This window comes from Carcharodon carcharias, chromosome 4, assembly GCF_017639515.1.
Source record: "Carcharodon carcharias isolate sCarCar2 chromosome 4, sCarCar2.pri, whole genome shotgun sequence".
In the NCBI taxonomy this organism is placed as follows: Eukaryota; Metazoa; Chordata; class Chondrichthyes; order Lamniformes; family Lamnidae; genus Carcharodon; species Carcharodon carcharias.
In genome coordinates, this window is record NC_054470.1 from 9,633,695 (window position 1) to 9,653,649 (window position 19,955).

Below are 19,955 nucleotides of genomic sequence, written 5' to 3' on the forward strand. Positions count from 1 at the left end.
ATGTACTTGGTTTTGCAACTGGGGTTGATTGCATCCCACCAGCACTGAAATTCACATATCATGTTGCTCAGTTGTGTGTGGTACGCAGAATGTGTTTTTGGACTGCTGGCAGCAACCTGTTAGTGGAAAGTACCACATACATGGCCTCTGCATAGTAGCAGCGTGAAACAGCTTGCTGCTTAACCTGTTGTTCAAATTTTTTGTATACTTTTCCTTCCCGGGGTAATTTGAGGTTGATCAGGCAACTTTTTGGGTCCGAAAGTGTTCATTAACGTTTCCATGAAAAACAAGTTTTTTGATGGAATGAGCCCTAACCTCCTACCCCGTGCACATTTTCAATTCATGTAATGATACTGAACTAGTAATGAAGAATCCTGGAATTATATACAAAAAAATGAGAGCTCAAATCCCTTTGAATTGTTTAATAATCTGGACATAAGCAAGTATCTGTCTGATTGTTGTAATTGGTTCACTTGTGTTCTTTTGGGAAGAAAATGCAATGTCTACTCACTGTGACCTATATGTGACCTGAGCCCCCCACCAGAGTGGTTGGCAATGTTGGGTTGCATCAAATATGTAATCGTGTACATACTTAGTCTGTGCATTGGCTCCACAAAGCTCAATGACAATGTCTCATTAACTCATATTCAGTAAATTAGAAATAAAGACCCCATGTGTTATGTAACTTTCACTTAAGACATTATAACAGTTGGACCGGTGCAATTAGGGACATGCCCATAGTACATGTATATTTCCTTGAAGTTCAACTTGCAAAAAAAAAGACATAAACGGAATGTGGTGCAGGTCGAGAAAAAACTTTTCATGTTTTACGTAGCAGTGGGTATTTTCAATTGGGCGGTCAGACTTGCCATCTTTCATGCTCCTATTTACTGTGCACCGAAAGGATTTGAAGTAATATTAAATGTTGCTACATATTTTTTCAGTTTAATAACACCACTGTTCACTTTGGCAGATGATCAAGAGGAATATGAATAATGCCAGGAGGATGGCTTCACATCCAACACTACCTTATTGTGAGTGCACATGCAGAAAGTTTGACAATCTTGTTATTGATGCTCAGGAGTTAATGGTAGTGTGATATCGTTTTGTTACTAAGTTACCTTCTGTTAACATGAGTTGCGCAGCATAGTTAAGTTTACATGTTTTTCTGCTGTAGAGTTAACCTTCAGATTAGGATTAAAATTTTAGACTCGGAAAACTGCTTTGAAAAGTCAAAAACTTGGAATAAGCGTCTTGTTTAAAACAAAAAATTCCGGAAATGCACAGCAGGCCTGGCAGCATCTGGGGTCATCAGTTTTTGATGAAAGGTCATGACCTGAAGCATTAACTCTGGTTCAGACCTTGCTGTTGCCCATGACCCTTTCTGCCCCCTGATGGAATTATCCATTTTCAGCTGGGACTTCCGATCCTGGCTAAAACAGAAATAGGCCAGCACAACCTCTCCAGCGTAAGTCCAACGAGCACAAGAATGTTGAAGGAAGGAGAGGACACGGCCCCTTTTTATAGCACTAGCTTCCATATTCAAGTAAGTTTTCAACGGTCTCAAGTCTTTTAATCAATGAGTTTGGGCTGGTGAGTGGATTAGTGAGGGGCGGGTGGGTGGGGGTGACATTCGGGTCAGGAGGTTGGTGGTGGGAGAGGGGCTTGGTCGGGGGTTTTAGTTGGGCCGGAGGGATGGCAGTGGGAGAGCGTGTTGGATCAGGCTGTGCTGGTCAGATCATTGGGGGTGACGATGAAAGATAGTCTGGTCAGTCGGGGAGGGGGGTGGCATTGATAGACTGATTGCCTGGTGTGGTGGTGATAATCTGGTCACTTTGGGTTGGGTATTTGGTTCGGAGGAGCAGTCAGATTAATTGGTGTGGTTTTCAGTTTGGGGGGGTGGGGGGGGCGGGTGGGGGAGGGGCGGTAGCTGGGTCATGGTGGCGGGTTCTGGTGCTCAGTTCAGCTACGATGACTAATCTCGGGACCAGGTGTTAACCAGCATAATATTTTCATGTTAATTATACAGGTAACTCCCGCTAGCCTGGCCCAAGTCTCTGACCCCGATCTCAGTATTGGAAACTTTTACGGAGGGCCTCAGGCAGCAACAAATCACCCCATTGGAGGTTTAAACCTCCTGGGCAATTATAACGCATGTGTGTGTCAGGACTTTCACAGGGTCCCTACACGCAACAGAGACTTAAGTCCAGATTTCACACAATATACATGGGAAGATTTGGGCCCCTGTTTTTTTCTCTCTCTCCTAAGGTGCTACCACACCTGTTTACTTCCAGCATTTTCTATATTTATATCAGATTTTCAACATTTGCAGTATGTTGCATGTTTGTGTTTAAGAAGTATTGGTAAAATAATTTAGGTTTTGGCTTGAAAAAGTTTTTAATTCTGATGGTCCGAATGAATCAGTAAGCACCCCCAAAAAGGTTATCGCACAGGATGAGGGCACATGGAGTTAAGGGAAATATGTTAGTATGGATAGAGGACTGTTAAAGGAAAGAAAGCAACAGGAATAAATGGGTCAATTTCAAATTGGCAGGCTATTTCTAGTGGTTGGGGGCACAAAGATCAGTGCTAAGCCCTCAGCTATTTACAATCTATAATAATGACTTAGATGGGGACTGAGAGTAATATATTCAAGTTTCCTAATGATACAGAGTTAGGTGGGAAAGTAATCTGTGAGGAGGACTCGAGGTGTCTGCAAAGGAATATAGACGAGGAGCTGTCAGGTGATATATAATGTGGGGAAATGTGAGGTTATTTACTTTGGTAGGAAGAATAGAAAATTTATTAAATCCTGAGGAACTATTAAATGTTAATCAAAAACAGAATTACCTGGAAAAACTCAGCAGGTCTGGCAGCATCGGCGGAGAAGAAAAGAGTTGACGTTTCGAGTCCTCATGACCCTTCGACAGAACTTGCGTTCGAGTCCAAGAAAGAGTTGAAATATAAGCTGGTTTAAGGTGTGTGTGTGGGGGGGGCGGAGAGATAGAGAGACAAAGAGGTGGAGGGGGGGTTGGGGGGGTGTGGTTGTAGGGACAAACAAGCAGTGACAGAAGCAGATCATCAAAAGATGTCAACGACAATAGTACAATAGAACACATAGGTGTTAAAATTAAAGTTGGTGATATTATCTAAACGAATGTGCTAATTAAGAATGAATGGTAGGGCACTCAAGGTATAGCTCTAGTGGGTTTTTTTTATATATAATGGAAATAGGTGGGAAAAGGAAAATCTTTATAATTTATTGGGAAAAAAAAGGGGAAGGGGGAAACAGAAAGGGGGTGGGGATGGGGGAGGGAGCTTACGACCTAAAGTTGTTGAATTCAATATTCAGTCCAGAAGGCTGTAAAGTCCCTAGTCGGAAGATGAGGTGTTGTTCCTCCAGATTGCGTTGGGCTTCACTGGAACAATGCAGCAAGCCAAGGACAGACATGTGGGCAAGAGAGCAGGGTGGAGTGTTGAAATGGCAAGCGACAGGGAGGTTTGGGTCATTCTTGCGGACAGACCGCAGGTGTTCTGCAAAGCGGTCACCCAGTTTACGTTTGGTCTCTCCAATGTAGAGGAGACCACATTGGGAGCAACGGATGCAGTAGACTAAGTTGGGGGAAATACAAGTGAAATGCTGCTTCACTTGAAAGGAGTGTTTGGGTCTTTGGACGGTGAGGAGAGAGGAAGTGAAGGGGCAGGTGTTGCATTTTTTGCGTGGGCATGGGGTGGTGCCATAGGAGGGGGTTGAGGAGTAGGGGGTGATGGAGGAGTGGACCAGGGTCTCCCGGAGGGAGCGATCCCTACGGAATGCCGATAAGGGGGGTGAAGGGAAGATGTGTTTGGTGGTGGCATCATACTGGAGTTGGCGGAAATGGCGGAGGATGATCCTTTGAATGCGGAGGCTGCTGGTGGGGTGATAAGTGAGGACAAGGGGGACCCTATCATGTTTCTGGGAGGGAGGAGAAGGCGTGAGGGCGGATGCGCGGGAGATGGGCCGGACACGGTTGAGGGCCCTGTCAACGACCGTGGGTGGAAAACCTCAGTTAAGGAAGAAGGAGGACATGTCAGAGGAACTGTTTTTGAATGTAGCATCATCGGAACAGATGCGACGGAGGCGAAGGAACTGAGAGAATGGGATGGAGTCCTTACAGGAAGCAGGGTGTGAGGAGCTGTAGTCGAGATAGCTGTGGGAGTCGGTGGGTTTGTAATGGATATTGGTGGACAGTCTATCACCAGAGATTGAGACAGAGAGGTCAAGGAAGGGAAGGGAAGTGTCAGAGATGGACCACGTGAAAATGATGGAGGGGTGGAGATTGGAAGCAAAATTAATAAATTTTTCCAAGTCCTGACGAGAGCATGAAGCTCTCCTAGGACTGCAGTCCTACTCCGGCCCCCTTCCACAACTCTTTCTCCGGTACATCGATGATTACTTCGGCGCCGCTTCATGCTCTCGTCAGGACTTGGAAAAATTTATTAATTTTGCTTCCAATCTCCACCCCTCCATCATTTTCACGTGGTCCATCTCTGACACTTCCCTTCCCTTCCTTGACCTCTCTGTCTCAATCTCTGGTGATAGACTGTCCACCAATATCCATTACAAACCCACCGACTCCCACAGCTATCTCGACTACAGCTCCTCACACCTTGCTTCCTGTAAGGACTCCATCCCATTCTCTCAGTTCCTTCGCCTCCGTCGCATCTGTTCCGATGATGCTACATTCAAAAACAGTTCCTCTGACATGTCCTCCTTCTTCCTTAACCGAGGTTTTCCACCCACGGTCGTTGACAGGGCCCTCAACCGTGTCCGGCCCATCTCCCGCGCATCCGCCCTCACGCCTTCTCCTCCCTCCCAGAAACATGATAGGGTCCTCCTTGTCCTCACTTATCACCCCACCAGCCTCCGCATTCAAAGGATCATCCTCCGCCATTTCCGCCAACTCCAGCATGATGCCACCACCAAACACATCTTCCCTTCACCCCCCTTATCGGCATTCCGTAGGGATCGCTCCCTCCGGGACACCCTGGTCCACTCCTCCATCACCCCCTACTCCTCAACCCCCTCCTATGGCACCACCCCATGCCCACGCAAAAAATGCAACACCTGCCCCTTCACTTCCTCTCTCCTCACCGTCCAAAGACCCAAACACTCCTTTCAAGTGAAGCAGCATTTCACTTGCATTTCCCCCAACTTAGTCTACTGCATCCGTTGCTCCCAATGTGGTCTCCTCTACATTGGAGAGACCAAACGTAAACTGGGCGACCGCTTTGCAGAACACCTGCGGTCTGTCCGCAAGAATGACCCAAACCTCCCTGTCGCTTGCCATTTCAACACTCCACCCTGCTCTCTTGCCCACATGTCTGTCCTTGGCTTGCTGCATTGTTCCAGTGAAGCCCAACGCAATCTGGAGGAACAACACCTCATCTTCCGACTAGGGACTTTACAGCCTTCTGGACTGAATATTGAATTCAACAACTTTAGGTCGTAAGCTCCCTCCCCCATCCCCACCCCCTTTCTGTTTCCCCCTTCCCCTTTTTTTTTCCAATAAATTATAAAGATTTTCCTTTTCCCACCTATTTCCATTATATATAAAAAAAACCCACTAGAGCTATACCTTGAGTGCCCTACCATCCATTCTTAATTAGCACATTCGTTTAGATAATATCACCAACTTTAATTTTAACACCTATGTGTTCTATTGTACTATTGTTGTTGACATCTTTTGATGATCTGCTTCTATCACTGCTTGTTTGTCCCTACAACCACACCCCCCCACCCCCCCCCCACCTCCACCTCTTTGTCTCTCTATCTCTCCGCCCCCCCACACACACACCTTAAACCAGCTTATATTTCAACTCTTTCTTGGACTCGAACGCAAGTTCTGTCGAAGGGTCATGAGGACTCGAAACGTCAACTCTTTTCTTCTCCGCCGATGCTGCCAGACCTGCTGAGTTTTTCCAGGTAATTCTGTTTTTGTTTTGGATTTCCAGCATCCGCAGTTTTTTTGTTGTTATTAAATGTTAATGTTCAGAGGGAGTAGGGTGTCCTTGTTCTTAACGCAGCCAACATTAAGGTACAACAACAAAGAATTAGAAAAGTAATTAGTTTGTTGGCCTTTATTGCAAGGGGGTTGGAGAATAAGATAAGGAACTCTTGCTGTAATTGTACAGGGCTTTGGTGAAACTATGTTTGGAGAGATTCAGAGTGGACCTAGAGTCTCGAGTTCAGAACTGATGGCCTCATTGAAGCACATAAGCTTCAGAGAGGGCTTGACAGGATAGATTCAGAGAGGCTGATTCCCTTGTTGGAGCGTCTAGAAAGCCTCAAGATAAAGGGTCATCATTTTAGGGGTGCGATGAATGTTATGAGCCTTTGGAATTTTCTGTCCCATAGGGCTATGGATGCTCTGTCATTGAGTATATTCAAGGCTGAAATTGATAGATTTTTGGGATCTAAGGAAGTCGAGGGATATGGGCACTTGGTAGGAAAGTGGACCTATGGTCCAAGATCAACCATGATCTTATTGAATAGCAAAGCAGACTCGAGGAGCCATATGGTCCTCTCCTGTTCCTATTCCTTATCTTTTGTTCTTATGAATTAACATATGCATTTTGTTGGGGAAGAAAATTTATGGGATTAACTTTTTGTTCAAAAGTAAGGCCCAGTAATTTAAACAAAAAAAATAATTCGGGTGCATTGCATTATGAACTGTTCACTTGCCCAACAGATAACCAGCATTTTGAGTCAGCTTTCCTTCTGAATCACTGGGAAGGAATTACCTGTATTCTTGAGTGCTTCTTCTATTTACTGGAGTTTTCAATATTGGGTGTGTGCAATATATCCAGTCTGTTGTGTATTTTCTTGGGATTTGTGCAGCTCCATATGAACTCCTTGTATCAGTCAGATACTCGTAAATTTAACTCATGAATTTAAATAGTATGATGGCAAGGCATTCATTATCAAAATAGATTTGCCTAATCTGGTGGTGAAGCACCTTATTTCAAGAAGCAGGACTGAGAAGGGAAAACACAAGACCTAACATGTTCTAAGTTCACCTGTTATTATATGACAAACCCTGTATTTACAGCCACTGGAACAGCCCAGTGCACAGTACTAGCCTAAGAAATTTTGTGTAGTTGCAAGCAAGAAAAAAGGTCTACAGTAACTATAATGGGCTGTTCAATGAAGTAGCAAAGTCAGTTTTGAAGATTTTATGTAACACAACATAAAATTTAAAAGCCTACAAAAAAGTTATTTATGGGGAAGGTTAATAAATGTTTATACAATAGAATATGTTAATGCCTTATTCCACTGTTGTTGAAGGATATTGTTTCAAAATGTGCATTGTTATTTTGTATTTAATAGCCTCCATAACAATTCGGAAATCTGTTCAAACTGCAGCTGAAAGTTAAGACTTTTTAATCCTTTGCATTTAATATGACATAATTTAGGAATCCCAAATTTGCATAAATAAGCTTTTTTAATGTATTGCTGAAAAAAGAGACGTTGAAGCTTTTCATCTTGCACTCATCAGAACACTTTGCAAGAATACCAATATAGGGGGAAAATAACAATTTTTACTGTATGTGAAGAAAGTGCTGATTGGCTGGCAAGTGGACGATGATTGATAGAGGCATTGCCATGGAGAATGCACCAGTGATGGTGGCTGACAGTTAACTGCCAGGCATTGTTTGAAATTTAAACCAGGCAGCTTGATCTGATTGGTCAAGGCATTGCCTGAGGAATGAGTCAGCGAATGGTTGTCACTTATTTTGTTTAGCTGAAACGGGTGCAATGTGTGTACATGTTCTCTCTGCCTGCAAAGAACAGAGCCCTTTGTATTAATATATGTAGCTTCCAATACATGCAAATGCACCACACTGCGAGCCCGACTGAGAAATCTTAAATTGATCGTCAGCGTAATTCTTAGCACACTAAGGATTATTTAGCAATTGTTGTGCAATTGCAGAATCATACCTAATGTTGGACACTTTGTTTTGATTTTTGCAAGCACAGGCTGGTTGGGTTGAGTCTGTGCCTTGCCACTTGTGAACAGCGGCTGGGACATGCTGTTACGATCGCCAATCTTTGGGATATACAGCCTATGCATCACACTGGCACTGAAATTCATATCCCACATTACTCATTTCTGTGATAGGCAGAATGTCTTTCTGGCTCGACGGCAGCATCTTGTTATTGGCGAATACCCACCATGTTGCTACTGCATAGTGGCAGCACGAAACAGCTGACTTCACCTGTTGCTCAAATTTTTTGAGATGCCTTGTCCTTCCAAGGTAATCTGAGGTAGACTGGGCACTTTTCAAGGCTGAAAGTGACGGCCATAAGCCCGAACATGAGTTTGCGTGATATACAGTGCAAGATGATCTGATCAAGGTAGCCATTATCCTGCAGGATGCCTTTGATGTGCCCTATTTCAGCATCAAGCTTTCATGGTGAGTAAATGGCTTGGGGCCCTATTTACAAGGCTGCCAATAAGACCAATTTCACAGCGTGTGGAACTATATGAATCCCAGCGCGTATATTGACCATGAAGGTGGGCTTGCAGTAGACCGTGGTAGAGAATCCCCGGCAGATTTCGCAACTAGTATGCAAAGGAAGGGGAGTTTATTTGACTGCTCCATTTCAAAGGGGAATTTGAGCACAGGATGGAGCCCATGAAGACAGGTAAGGAAATTATTACATGCAACTACAAAGTTAAATATAGCGAATGTATCATCCACATATCGGAAGTATGTGAGGGGTAGGAGGTTAGGTGTCATGCCATTGAAGACATGTTTCTCATTGGGATCCTATGGCAACACCATCTACTTGGGCATACATGGTGTCATTAAAACTGAACTCAACTGCCCAAATTGGCGTGTTCATAAATTCTATGAATACTGATTCACTCAATGGTGGCCGGTCTAGATCGCCATGATATAGTGCTGCAGCGCAAATATCTATGACTTCTTTAATAGGCTAGCAATGTCAAATGAGCACATGGGCAGCAGCAGCATTCTCCATGGCAATGCCTCTACCAATCAGAGTCTACTTGCCAACCAATTAGCATGCTTTTCTCATAAGTATAAATTGTTGCTTTCCCCTTATATTGGTGGTATTGTGAAGTGTCCTGATGAATGCAAGATGAAAAGCTTCGGTATGCCTCTGTTTTTCTGCAATACTCAAGCTCTGCACCACCAAACTACTTTTATAATGAGAGTTATATGACCCTGTTGTTTAGTGGTAGGGAAATATACACAGTGAAGAAGGACCCTGAATCAGTATTCTAGTTATTCAACAGAATATGGCATGACGCAACAAAACAACCCAGATAAATTAGTGTTCTACTATTTATATGCCTAAAATGTGGGAAGTGATGCATTTTGGGAGGAAAATGGGAGAGTCAATATTTACAATTTTTAAAAGTGTGCAAGTTCACAGGCCTTTGAAGGTGGCAGGACAAAAGTTGAGAAGATTGTTAAAGCATGTGGGATCCTTGACTTTATAAACAGAGACATGAAGTACAAAAACAAGGAGTTTTGCATTAGTTAGGCCTTAGCTGGGCAGCACACTTCAGGAAGTATATCAAGTCTTTGGAAGAAGGTGCAGAGGAGATTTATTAGAATGGTATCAAGGATGTGGGGCTTCAGTTACATGAAGAGACTAGAGAGCTGGATTTATTCTTCTTTGAGCAGAAAAGATTAAGGGGAGATTTAAAATAAGTGTTGAAGTTTATAAATGATTTTGATAGAGTAAAAAAGGAGAAACTGTTACATTGACAGAAGGGTCACTAACCAGAGAAAGATGGATTTAAGACAATTGACAAAAGAACCAAAGGTGAGATGAATTTTTTTATGCAGTGAATTATGACAATCTGAATGTTTCCACCTACAATGTGCAGTTGCTAATTACAGGATAAATATTCTTCTACTAATGTAATTTATATTGGCATTTCTTCAACCAATTGTTTTCTTTTGAATAGTATGATTGTGTATCAACAAAACCAAAAGCAATGAGGAATGTTCTCAATACAGCCATGCTTGATAAATCCATTCTTGGCTGGCTTGAACTTCTTTTGCCCACTTGATATACTGGAAAAGATGAACAAACATATGAATAGAGGCTAAATGTTCTTTTGATAGTTAATATTTGGTGTGTTTTGACTTTGTAGCTTTTTTAAGTTGTGGATGTTAAAGAAAGTATTGATCTGTGCTAAATAGTTGACAAAGTATTATTTCTGCAATGACTTAGATCTAACTGGTGCTCAGGATGGTAGTGTTCGAATGTTTGAATGGGGTCACTCACAGCAACTAGCATGCTTTCGACCTTCAGGCAATTCCAGGATAACCAGAATACGATTTAATCATCAGGGTAATAAGGTATGATATCCGTGAAAGAGAAGGAAGTAAAATGTGTTTAAAGTTGCTTGAGCTTTTTTATATTCATACATAAATGTGTGTATATCTTTCAGCATTTTATCACTGCACAGATGAGGACTGACTACTGGAGAATCAAACTACTTGTATTTGGCATGTAACAAAGTCATGCACCCCTTGAATATAATGTTTTATGGGAGCTTAGAAATGCCCCAAATGATGCCCTAATTCCCAACATAACAGAATGGATATGAGAGTGTAGGTGTAGTTGTGCTTATACTTAATTAACAAGCCAGAGGTCATGAATTATGAAATTAAATTAATATAGAAATTTTAAGCACAAAGAAAAGTAACCATACAAGCTATTAGATTGCTGTATACCCAACCAGTTTGTTAATGCATTGAACCTCTCTTCTGCCCCTTCCCTGCAATTCTAACGATAAATGCTTATGGTTTTCTTCTTCATCCCCTTCCTCTTGTCAATCAAGCCATGCCTGCCTTCAGGCCCTATTTTCACCTACCTGATCAAAGCCAGTACATCACTAGTAATGGCTTCTCTAATGACACATGCTACACCATCAAGAGTCTCCAAAGCATTTATTCTTAGCCTTTTGCTCACCTGCATGCTGCATTTGACAACATTATTCACTACTGTGGGATAGACTTCCACATGGGGAGACAGTTGCATAGTGGTATTGTCACTGGACTGGTAATCCAGAGACCAAGGGTTTGAATCATGGCAGATGGTGGAATTTGATTTCAACAAAAATAACGATGACCACGAAACCAGTCGATCGTCATAAAAAACCCATCTTGTTCACTGTCCTTTGGGGAAGGATACCCGCTTTCCTCATCTGGTCTGGCCTACATGTGACTCCAGATCTGCAGTACTGTGGTTGACTCTTAAATGCCCTCTGAAATGGCAGGCCACTCAGTTGTATCAAACAGCTACAAAGTCAATAAAAAGGAATGAAACAGGGTGGAACACCCGGCACAGACAAACCCAGCCCTGTCAACCCTGCAAAGTCCTCCTTAACGATATCTGGAGGCTAGTGCCAAAATTGGGAGAATGTCTCACTGACTAGTTAAGCAACTGCCTGTCATAATCATACTTTCAGAGTCATACTATCACCACCCCTGGATATGCCCTGTCCCGCAGGCAGGACAGATATAGCAGAGGTGGCAGCACAGTGGTTTATAGTCGGGAGGGAGTTGCCCTGGGAGTCCTCAACATTAACTCCGGCCCCTTTGATGTCTCATGGAATCAGGTCAAACATGAGCAATGCTGATTACCACATACTGACCCCCCACCCCCCCCCAACCTTAGCTGATGAATGAGTACTCCTCTGTGTTGAACACCACTTGGGGGAAGCACTGAGGGTGGCAAGGGTGCAGAATGTACTCTGGGTGGGGTCTTCAATGTCCATCACCAAGAGTGGCCCAGTAGCACCACCACAGACTGAGCTGCCTAGATCCTAAAGGACATAGGTGCTAGACTAGGCCTGCGGCAGGTGGTGAGGGAACCAACAAGCGGGAAAAACATACTCATCGTCACATCTGCTTGCCGCAGATGTATCTATCCATGACAGTATTGGTAGGAGTGACCACTGCAAAGTCCTTGACATGAAGTCTTCGCATTGAGGATACCATCCATCGTGTTGTGTGGTACTACCAACGTGCTAAATGGGATAGATTTCGAACAGATCTAGCAAGTCGAAACTGGGCAATCACAATCTGTAACCTCATGGCCTGGCATATTCTCCACTCTACCATTATCGCTAAGCCAGGGGATTAACCCTGGTTCAATGAAGAGTGCAGGAGGACATGCCAGGAAAAGCACCAGCTATACCTAAAAATGTGGTGTCAACCTGGTGAAGCTACAATTTGCGTGCCAAACAGCATAAGCAGCAAGTGATAGTCAGAGCTAGGTGATTACACAACTAACTGGTAAGGTCTAAGCTCTGCAGTCCTGCCACATCCAGTCGCAACTGGTGGTGAACAGTTAACTCACAGGAGGAGGAGGCTGCACAAATATCCCCATCCTCATTGTTGGAGGAGCCCAGTGCAAAAGATATGGCTAAAGCATTCACAGCAATACTGAGTGGATGACTCCAGAGGTCCTGAGCATCACAGATGCCAGTCTTCAACCAATTTGATTCACTCCACATGATATCAAGAAACGGCTGAAGGCACTGGATACTGCAAAGGCTATGGGCCTGACAATATCCCGGCAGTCGCTCTAAAGACTTCTGCCCCAGAACTTGCCACGCCCTAGGCAAGCTGTTCCAACACATGCATTTACCCGGCAATGTGGAAATTTGCCCAGGTATGTCCTGTCCACAAAGTGTAGGGCAAATCCAACCCAGCCAATTACTGTCCCATCAGCTATTCTTCATCAGTAAAGTAATGGAAAGGATCATCAAGCAGCATGTGCTTCGCAATTACCTGCTCACTGATGCTAAGTTTGGGTACCGCCAGTGTCACTCAGCTTCTGACCTCATTACAGCCTTGGTTCAAACATGAACAAAAGAGTTGAACTCCAGAGTTGAGGCGAGAGTGACTGCCCTTGACATCAAGGCAGATTTGACCTGGTGTGGCATCAAGGAGCCCTAGCAAAATTGGAGTCAATGGAAATTGGGGAAAACTCTCTGCTGGCTGGAGTCATACCTAGCATAAAGGAAGATGGTTGTGGTTGTTTGAGGTCAATCATAGTTCCTGGACATTGCTGCAGGAGTTCCTCAAGGTAGTGTCCTCAGCTGACCATCTTCAGCTGCTTCATCAATGACATTCCTTCCATTATAAGGTCAGAAGTGAGAATGTTCATTGATGATTGCACAATGTTCAGCACCTGACTTCTCCGATACTGAAGCAGTTCATGTCCAAATGCAACAAGACCTGGACAATATCCAGGCTTGGGCTGACAGGTGACTAGTAACATTCATGCCACACAAATGCCAGGCAATGACCACCTCCAACAAGAGAGAATCTAACCATCACCCCTTCATATTGAATGGCATTACCATCGCTGAATGCACCACAGTCAACACTCTGGGCATCACCATTGACCAGAACTGAACTGCACTGGCTACAAGAGCAGGTCAGAGTCTAGGAATCTTGCGGCAAGTAACTTACCTCCTGACTCCCCAAAGCCTGTCCATCGTCTACAAGGCACAAGTCAGGAGTGTGATGGACTCCTCTCCGCTTGTCTCGATTAGTGCAGCTTCAACAATAGTCAAGAAGCTTGACACCATCCAGGACACAGCAGTCCACTTGATTGGCACCCCTTCCACAAACATTTACTCCCTCCACCACCGATGAATGGTAGCAGCAACGTGTACTATCCACAAGATGCACTGCAGAAACTCACCAAGGATCCTTAGAAAGCACCTTTCAAACCCACCACCACTACCATCTAGAAGGACGTGGGCAGCAGATACATGGGAACACCACCACCTGGAAGTTCCCCTTCAAGCCATTCACCATCCTGTCTAGGAAATATATTGCTGTTCCTTCACTGTCGCTGGGTCAAATTCCTGGAACTTCCTCACAGCACTATAGGGGTACCTACACCACAGGGTCTACATTGGTTCAAGAAAACAGCTCATCACCACCTTCTTGAAGGCAGTTAGGGATGGGTAATAAATGCTGACCACCTCCTGTAAATGAATTTTTAAAAAAATAATATATTGGCTCTTTCCACCTCCAAAACATCATCCGCTTCTGGCACTATTTCAATCCATCTTCCACTGAACTCCCGAGTTATGCCTTCATCTCCTCACCAGACTCAATTAATCTATTGCTTTCCTCCCAGTCTGCCATCCTCAAGCTTCTATAAATTTTAGCTAATCCAATACTGCTTCTGTTAACCTATCCTGCACTTATTCTCATTCACATATCACCCCTGTTCTTGGTGAGCTGTATAAACTGCTGATTTTTCTAATGCATTAAATTCTTATCCTTGTGTCTAAATCTCCCTGTGGCCTCAATCCTTTGTAACCTTCCTTCTCTAACCTTACAATCCACACTCTTCACACTCGCTATTCCATTCCTCTTGTGCATCCATGCTCCCCTTGGAAATCATACTTTTAGCAGCATAGTTCTGACTCTCTCAAATTCTCTCCCTGATTCCCATCACACCCACCTTACTTAAACTTGATTGTAAAGGTGGGTTTTATGACCACCCTTCCTAATCTTTCCTCCTTTGGCTAGACATCAGGTTTTCCTTTTTTCTCAGTGAAGTGCTTTCAGATTTCTTTCTAAATTCAAGTTGTTAACCGACAGTGGAGGAACTTGACAAATTTATTTGTCTGGCTGGCATGGACTCTTATCCATGCCAACTCATGCCCCCACCCAGCACAGTTACCCCTTACTATCCCCAGGCCAAATTAATGCTGACCTGCCCTTAACACCCCGCGTGCCAAATCACCCAGTATACTTCATGGACAGACCTTAGGGGTCATGTTGCAATGAAATAAAATAAAGGTCTAAATAGCTATTACTGCCCTCACAATAAAATGAATGGTCTCATTCACAAAACCCATTCAAATCTTTTACATTTCTCAAGTGTTTCATCCCTTATAAAAACAAAGTCCTATTCATAACCCCACGTCAAGGACTGATAATGCTTTAATAACCTCTTTGAGCTGTCAATCAAACTGTGAACTTGGAGCCCCTCTGCTGAGATACTTATAGGTTGTGGAACCCCATCCCCACCCCACCCCAAGTATTCATAAAGAGCCCTTAGAGTTATGTCAACAAACAGCTATTGTAACTGCTGGAACAGAGGATTGTTTTTTTACTTCACATTGATAGAGGCAGGTTTTTTTAAAAAAAATTTAAAGGGTTGGGGATTTAAATAACTTCACAGCTTGACAGTTCTTACAGACCTTATAAGCCCTTCAAGAGACTTACATCTACTCTAAAAATTTGGAACTCCCATACCGTAGTTTAAGGCCCCTGCTTCAGCAAAAACAAGGCCTATCTGAACTGATCACTTGAGTTCAAATGGCCTGGCTGAATTTGGGTTTCCCTGTTGTGAGTCATGCCCCACCCCTTTTCCCCTACCAGCAAAAAACGGGATCTGTCGAAATTGGAGGTGGGACTCCAAATCTAGTTGCCATCCGCCATTTTGAAAGGCCCATGGAGTCGCCCTGATTTTGCAAAAATCCGGCCTTCTTAATTAGTGAAGCAGTTATGATATTTAATTCACCTGCTTAGAGTTTCAAAATGCTACTAGCAAAGAAACAATTTCAATATGTGCCTTTGCATTGCTATTTAGCATTTGAAAGCAAAAACTGCCATTAATGGGTCTGAATAGAAATGCAGAACTATGTAGCCTCTTTAGATTAATGAGGTATGTAACCTTGTCTTTTTTATCAGTTTGGCATCGTTGATGGAGATGGATTCCTGAGCTTCTGGCAAACAAATCCAATTGCTTTAGGAGCTACACCAAAACCTTACCTGGTGAGCTGATAAATAACTGCCTTTATATGTTTAAATCTAATATGTTAATTAAAAAAGCCTGTAACTTATTAACATGCTGCATATTCAATACTCAAATTATGTTTCATTTTTCAGACCTGGCAGTGCCACAACAAAACTGCAAATGATTTTGTTTTTGTTAGTTCGTCTACTTTAATAGCAACAGCAGGACAGTCTAGTGACAACAGGTGAGATGAACAAATTAATGTTTATTTCTGAGCATGACTATAAGATGTTTTGGTCCTTTTGCTTTTTTGATGCCACACTATACTAGTTATGGCACTTTCCATCCTTGCACACATAGTAACTTCTCAATTCACTAACCTTCATAAGGAAGTTACCAGAGCTTAACTAAAGGGGGAGGCATAGTGGTATTGTCACTGGACTAGTAATGCTCTGGGGACCCAGGTTCCAATCCTGCCACGGTAGATGGTGGAATTTGAATTCAATAAAAATCTGGAATTAAAAGTCCAATGATGGCTCTTAAATGCCCAACCAATGTCTTCATCAATGACCTTCCTTCCATCATAAGGTCATGTTCGCTGATTTGCAACTCCACAGATACTCAAGCAGTCAATATCCAGGCTTGGGTTGACAAGTGGCGAGTAACATTCATGCCACACAAGTCAGGCAATGACCATCTTCAACAAGAGAGAATCCAACCATCGAACCTTGATGTTCAATGACGTTACCATCACTGAATCCCCCACTCAACATCCTGGTGGTTAACATTGACCAGAAACTGAACTGGACTAGCCATATAAATACTGTGGCTACACCTGACTCCACAAGGCACAAGAAATGTGATGGAGTACTAAAGAAGCTGGACAAAGCAGTCCACTTGGTTGACACCACATCTGCAAACATTCAGTCCCTCTAGCATCTGCAGGAATTCACCAAGGCTCCTTAGACAGCCCCTTCCAAACCCACGACCACTACCACCTCGAAGGACAAGGGCAGCAGATAGATGGGAACACCACCACCTGGAAGTTCCCCTCCAAGTCACTCACGTCCTGACTTGGAAATATATCATCGTTCCTTCACTGTTGCTGGGTCAAAATTCTGGAACTCCCTTCTTAGCAGCACCGTGGATGTACCTACACCACATGTAGAAGGCAGCTGACCATCACCCTCTGAAGGGCAACTAGGGATGGGCAATAAATGCTGGCCTAGCCAGTGAAGCCCCACATCCCGTGAATGAATAAAAAAAAAAATTTAGAGGATTCTACGTTACAATAAGTACTCTTTGAAAAATGACTGCACTCAGAATCACCTATGTGCTTCTGAAACTTAACAAGCAGCGTAATCTGATACTATTTTTAGCTTTGCAGTGAACTTCACAAACAATTTTCTGCTCACTGTCTCGCTTCCTTTCTAAACAAATTCCTTTTTTAAATTGTGTGTCATAGCTATGCCATGCATGAAGTATGCATGTATTTAGTCAGAATGATCTGATTGCTCAATGAATGCTACTGAGTCAAATAGACAAAATGTTTCAGTTCAATCTAATCTACATACAGATAACCAATTACAGTATGGTTGAGGTCAGAAAGAATAATTGATCACAAGGATTCCTGCTCCTCATCGATGTTAACTAACAGTGCATGTGTACGATGATTGAACTTTTTGAGAACCAACCTTAGCTATAATGATCTTAATTAAGAAACAGCCTGCTAAGTATCCCAACGGGAGCAGAAATGGACACCAAGGTGGAAGTAGGCACTTTTTGTGATGAAGAGTATATGGGTTAGAAAATTCAGCTGGGGGTCTTTCGGGTCACCGATTTTGTAATCGATCTCAAAAGCCCCATATAGAGAAGGGAAATGGCATAAATGGTGTGGGTGCAGAGTTTGTGGCAGGGACCAAAAACAATGATTTCAGTATTATCGATGTTTAACTGTACAAAATTGCAGCTTATATGTGGCCATGGTGTACAGATCAAGAGGGGTGGTGAAGAGGTTGAGCTGGGTGTTATCAGTGTACATGTTCAAGCTGCAAAAAATAATTTATATTTAGTTTGTTTGCCTGAGTTCCCTTTTTCAAACAAAGCCTCTGAAATTATGTGGAAACCTATTAAGATGCTGTTTTATCCCAATTTCTTTAACTTCCTTGAGCATTAGAGAAATTGTTAAAATATTTAGATAAACAATGATTGGAAGATGGTCAAGTTTAAAAGTTGAGTATCTGAATTCTTGAAGCACAAGTGGAAACTGCCAGATTTGAGCGGATGAGCAATAAAGTAAAATGCTAAGCGAAACCAACACCCCTCCACCCCATCCACTAAGCACATTCTCCCACCACAACTGACTTGGCTTTCAGTTCTAACACACAGCCTTGCAGCCATATCTTCCCATGTCCCTAAGGGCTTTAATCCCCCTCTCAGATTGCATTCAATCTGCATCATTACCCCTTACAGTAAAACGCTCCCCTCCCCCCTGCCATTAACCTAAATTCTTGATTGCTGCACTCTTCATGTCTCCCCACCAACCCACCCTCCAAACATCCATCTGATTCAGATAGTTATTGGATTATGGATAACAATGCATTAGCTGCTGTCTTTAATTGGAAGGAGATTTATCGTGACATGGAGTTTCTACTGACAAACCCTGCCATTGTTACTCTATAGACATTGAAATAAAGATAGTGGATTTAGTTCACGGAAGAATCTCACTTTTCAGCACAAGCCTAAGTTCATACCATGGAGGTGCTCTGAATTATAGTTGCATAAATCTACTACATGTTCATTTGATACCATTTGTTAAATAAGTTATTCCTAAAGGATATAATACATTCCTTTATCACAATCCCTGGTCAAGATGGCAGCACAATGGTCGACTGTCAGGAAGGAGAGGCCCTGGAGTCTTAAACATTTACTGTGGACCCCATGAAGGCTCATGCTTTCAGATCGAACATGAACAAGAAAACTAAGTTCTTATCACCACCTACTACCCTCCCTGAGCTGATCAAACAACATTCCTCCATGTTGAAAATAATTTGGAGGAAAACTGTTGGGAGCAAAGACATAGAATATAATCTAGGTGGGGTATATCAATGTGCATCACCAAGAGTGGCTCAGTAGCTTCTCACTGCTGAGTACATAACTGCTGAAAAGGGCTAGCAACAGGCAATGAGAAACCAACATGAAGGGAAAACCTGCCTGACCTTCACTTCACCAGTCTACCTTTCACAGATGCTTCTATCCATGATAGTACTGATTGGAGTAACCATAATCCTTGTGGAAAGCAAGTCCCAAAGTCCTGTCTATACATTGAGGACAACCTCCACTGTATTCAGTGCACCTGCCACGGTGCTAGTGAGAGATTCGAGACAGATCCAACTATTCAAAACAAAAACAGAATTACCTGGAAAAACTCAGCAGGTCTGGCAGCATCGGCGGAGAAGAAAAGAGTTGACGTTTCGAGTCCTCATGACCCTTCGACAGGACTTGAGTTCGAGTCCAAGAAAGAGTTGAAAAACTGGATATCAAAGACGCATTATGAGCTATCAGCAGCAACAGAATTGTAGCCTGACATAACCCTCATTCTGCAATTACCATCAAGTCAGGGGACCAATCTCAATGGTGGAGTACAGCACCTGAGTGCAAAATACAAGGCTGAAATGCTCACAGCCACCTTCAGCAGTAGTACCAAGTGGATAATCCATCTCGGTCTTTTCCTGAGGTCTCCACTGTCACATGCCAATGTTCAGCCAATTCGTTTTACCCCATACAGGAACGCAGAAATTTGACGCAGGAGTAGGCCATTCGGCCTCTCGTGCCCGCTCCACCATTTGGTAAGATTAGGGCTGATTTGATTGTGGTCTCAAACTCAATTTTCCTGTCTGCTCCCCATTACCCTTGACTCTCTTGCCAATGAAAAATCTATCTAAATCAGCCTTTAATATATTCAAGGACCCAGCCTCCACTGCTCTCTGGGGAAGAGAATTTCTCAGTTTAACAACCTCAGAGAAAAAAAATTCTCCTCATCTTACTGTTAAATAAGAGACCCCTAATTTTTAATGTGTCCCCTAGTTCTAGACACCCCCACAAGGGAAGAAGTTCTCTCAGCATTCACCCTGTCGAGTCCCCTCAGGAT

At 43.2% G+C, this 19,955-nt stretch overlaps 1 protein-coding gene across 4 annotated transcripts in view; it reads left to right on the top strand.

Moving 5' to 3' along the window:
• The window catches only part of LOC121277398 (dmX-like protein 1), a 258,411-nt gene that overhangs the window by 226,448 nt on the left and 12,008 nt on the right, over nt 1-19,955 (top strand). For all 4 annotated transcript variants that reach the window (XM_041186812.1, XM_041186814.1, XM_041186813.1 and 1 more), the window contains 4 exons: nt 974-1,034; nt 10,256-10,383; nt 15,760-15,843; nt 15,958-16,049. In XM_041186812.1, coding sequence (XP_041042746.1) covers nt 974-1,034; nt 10,256-10,383; nt 15,760-15,843; nt 15,958-16,049 — 365 coding nt within the window. The remainder of the gene's footprint in view (nt 1-973; nt 1,035-10,255; nt 10,384-15,759; nt 15,844-15,957; nt 16,050-19,955) is intronic.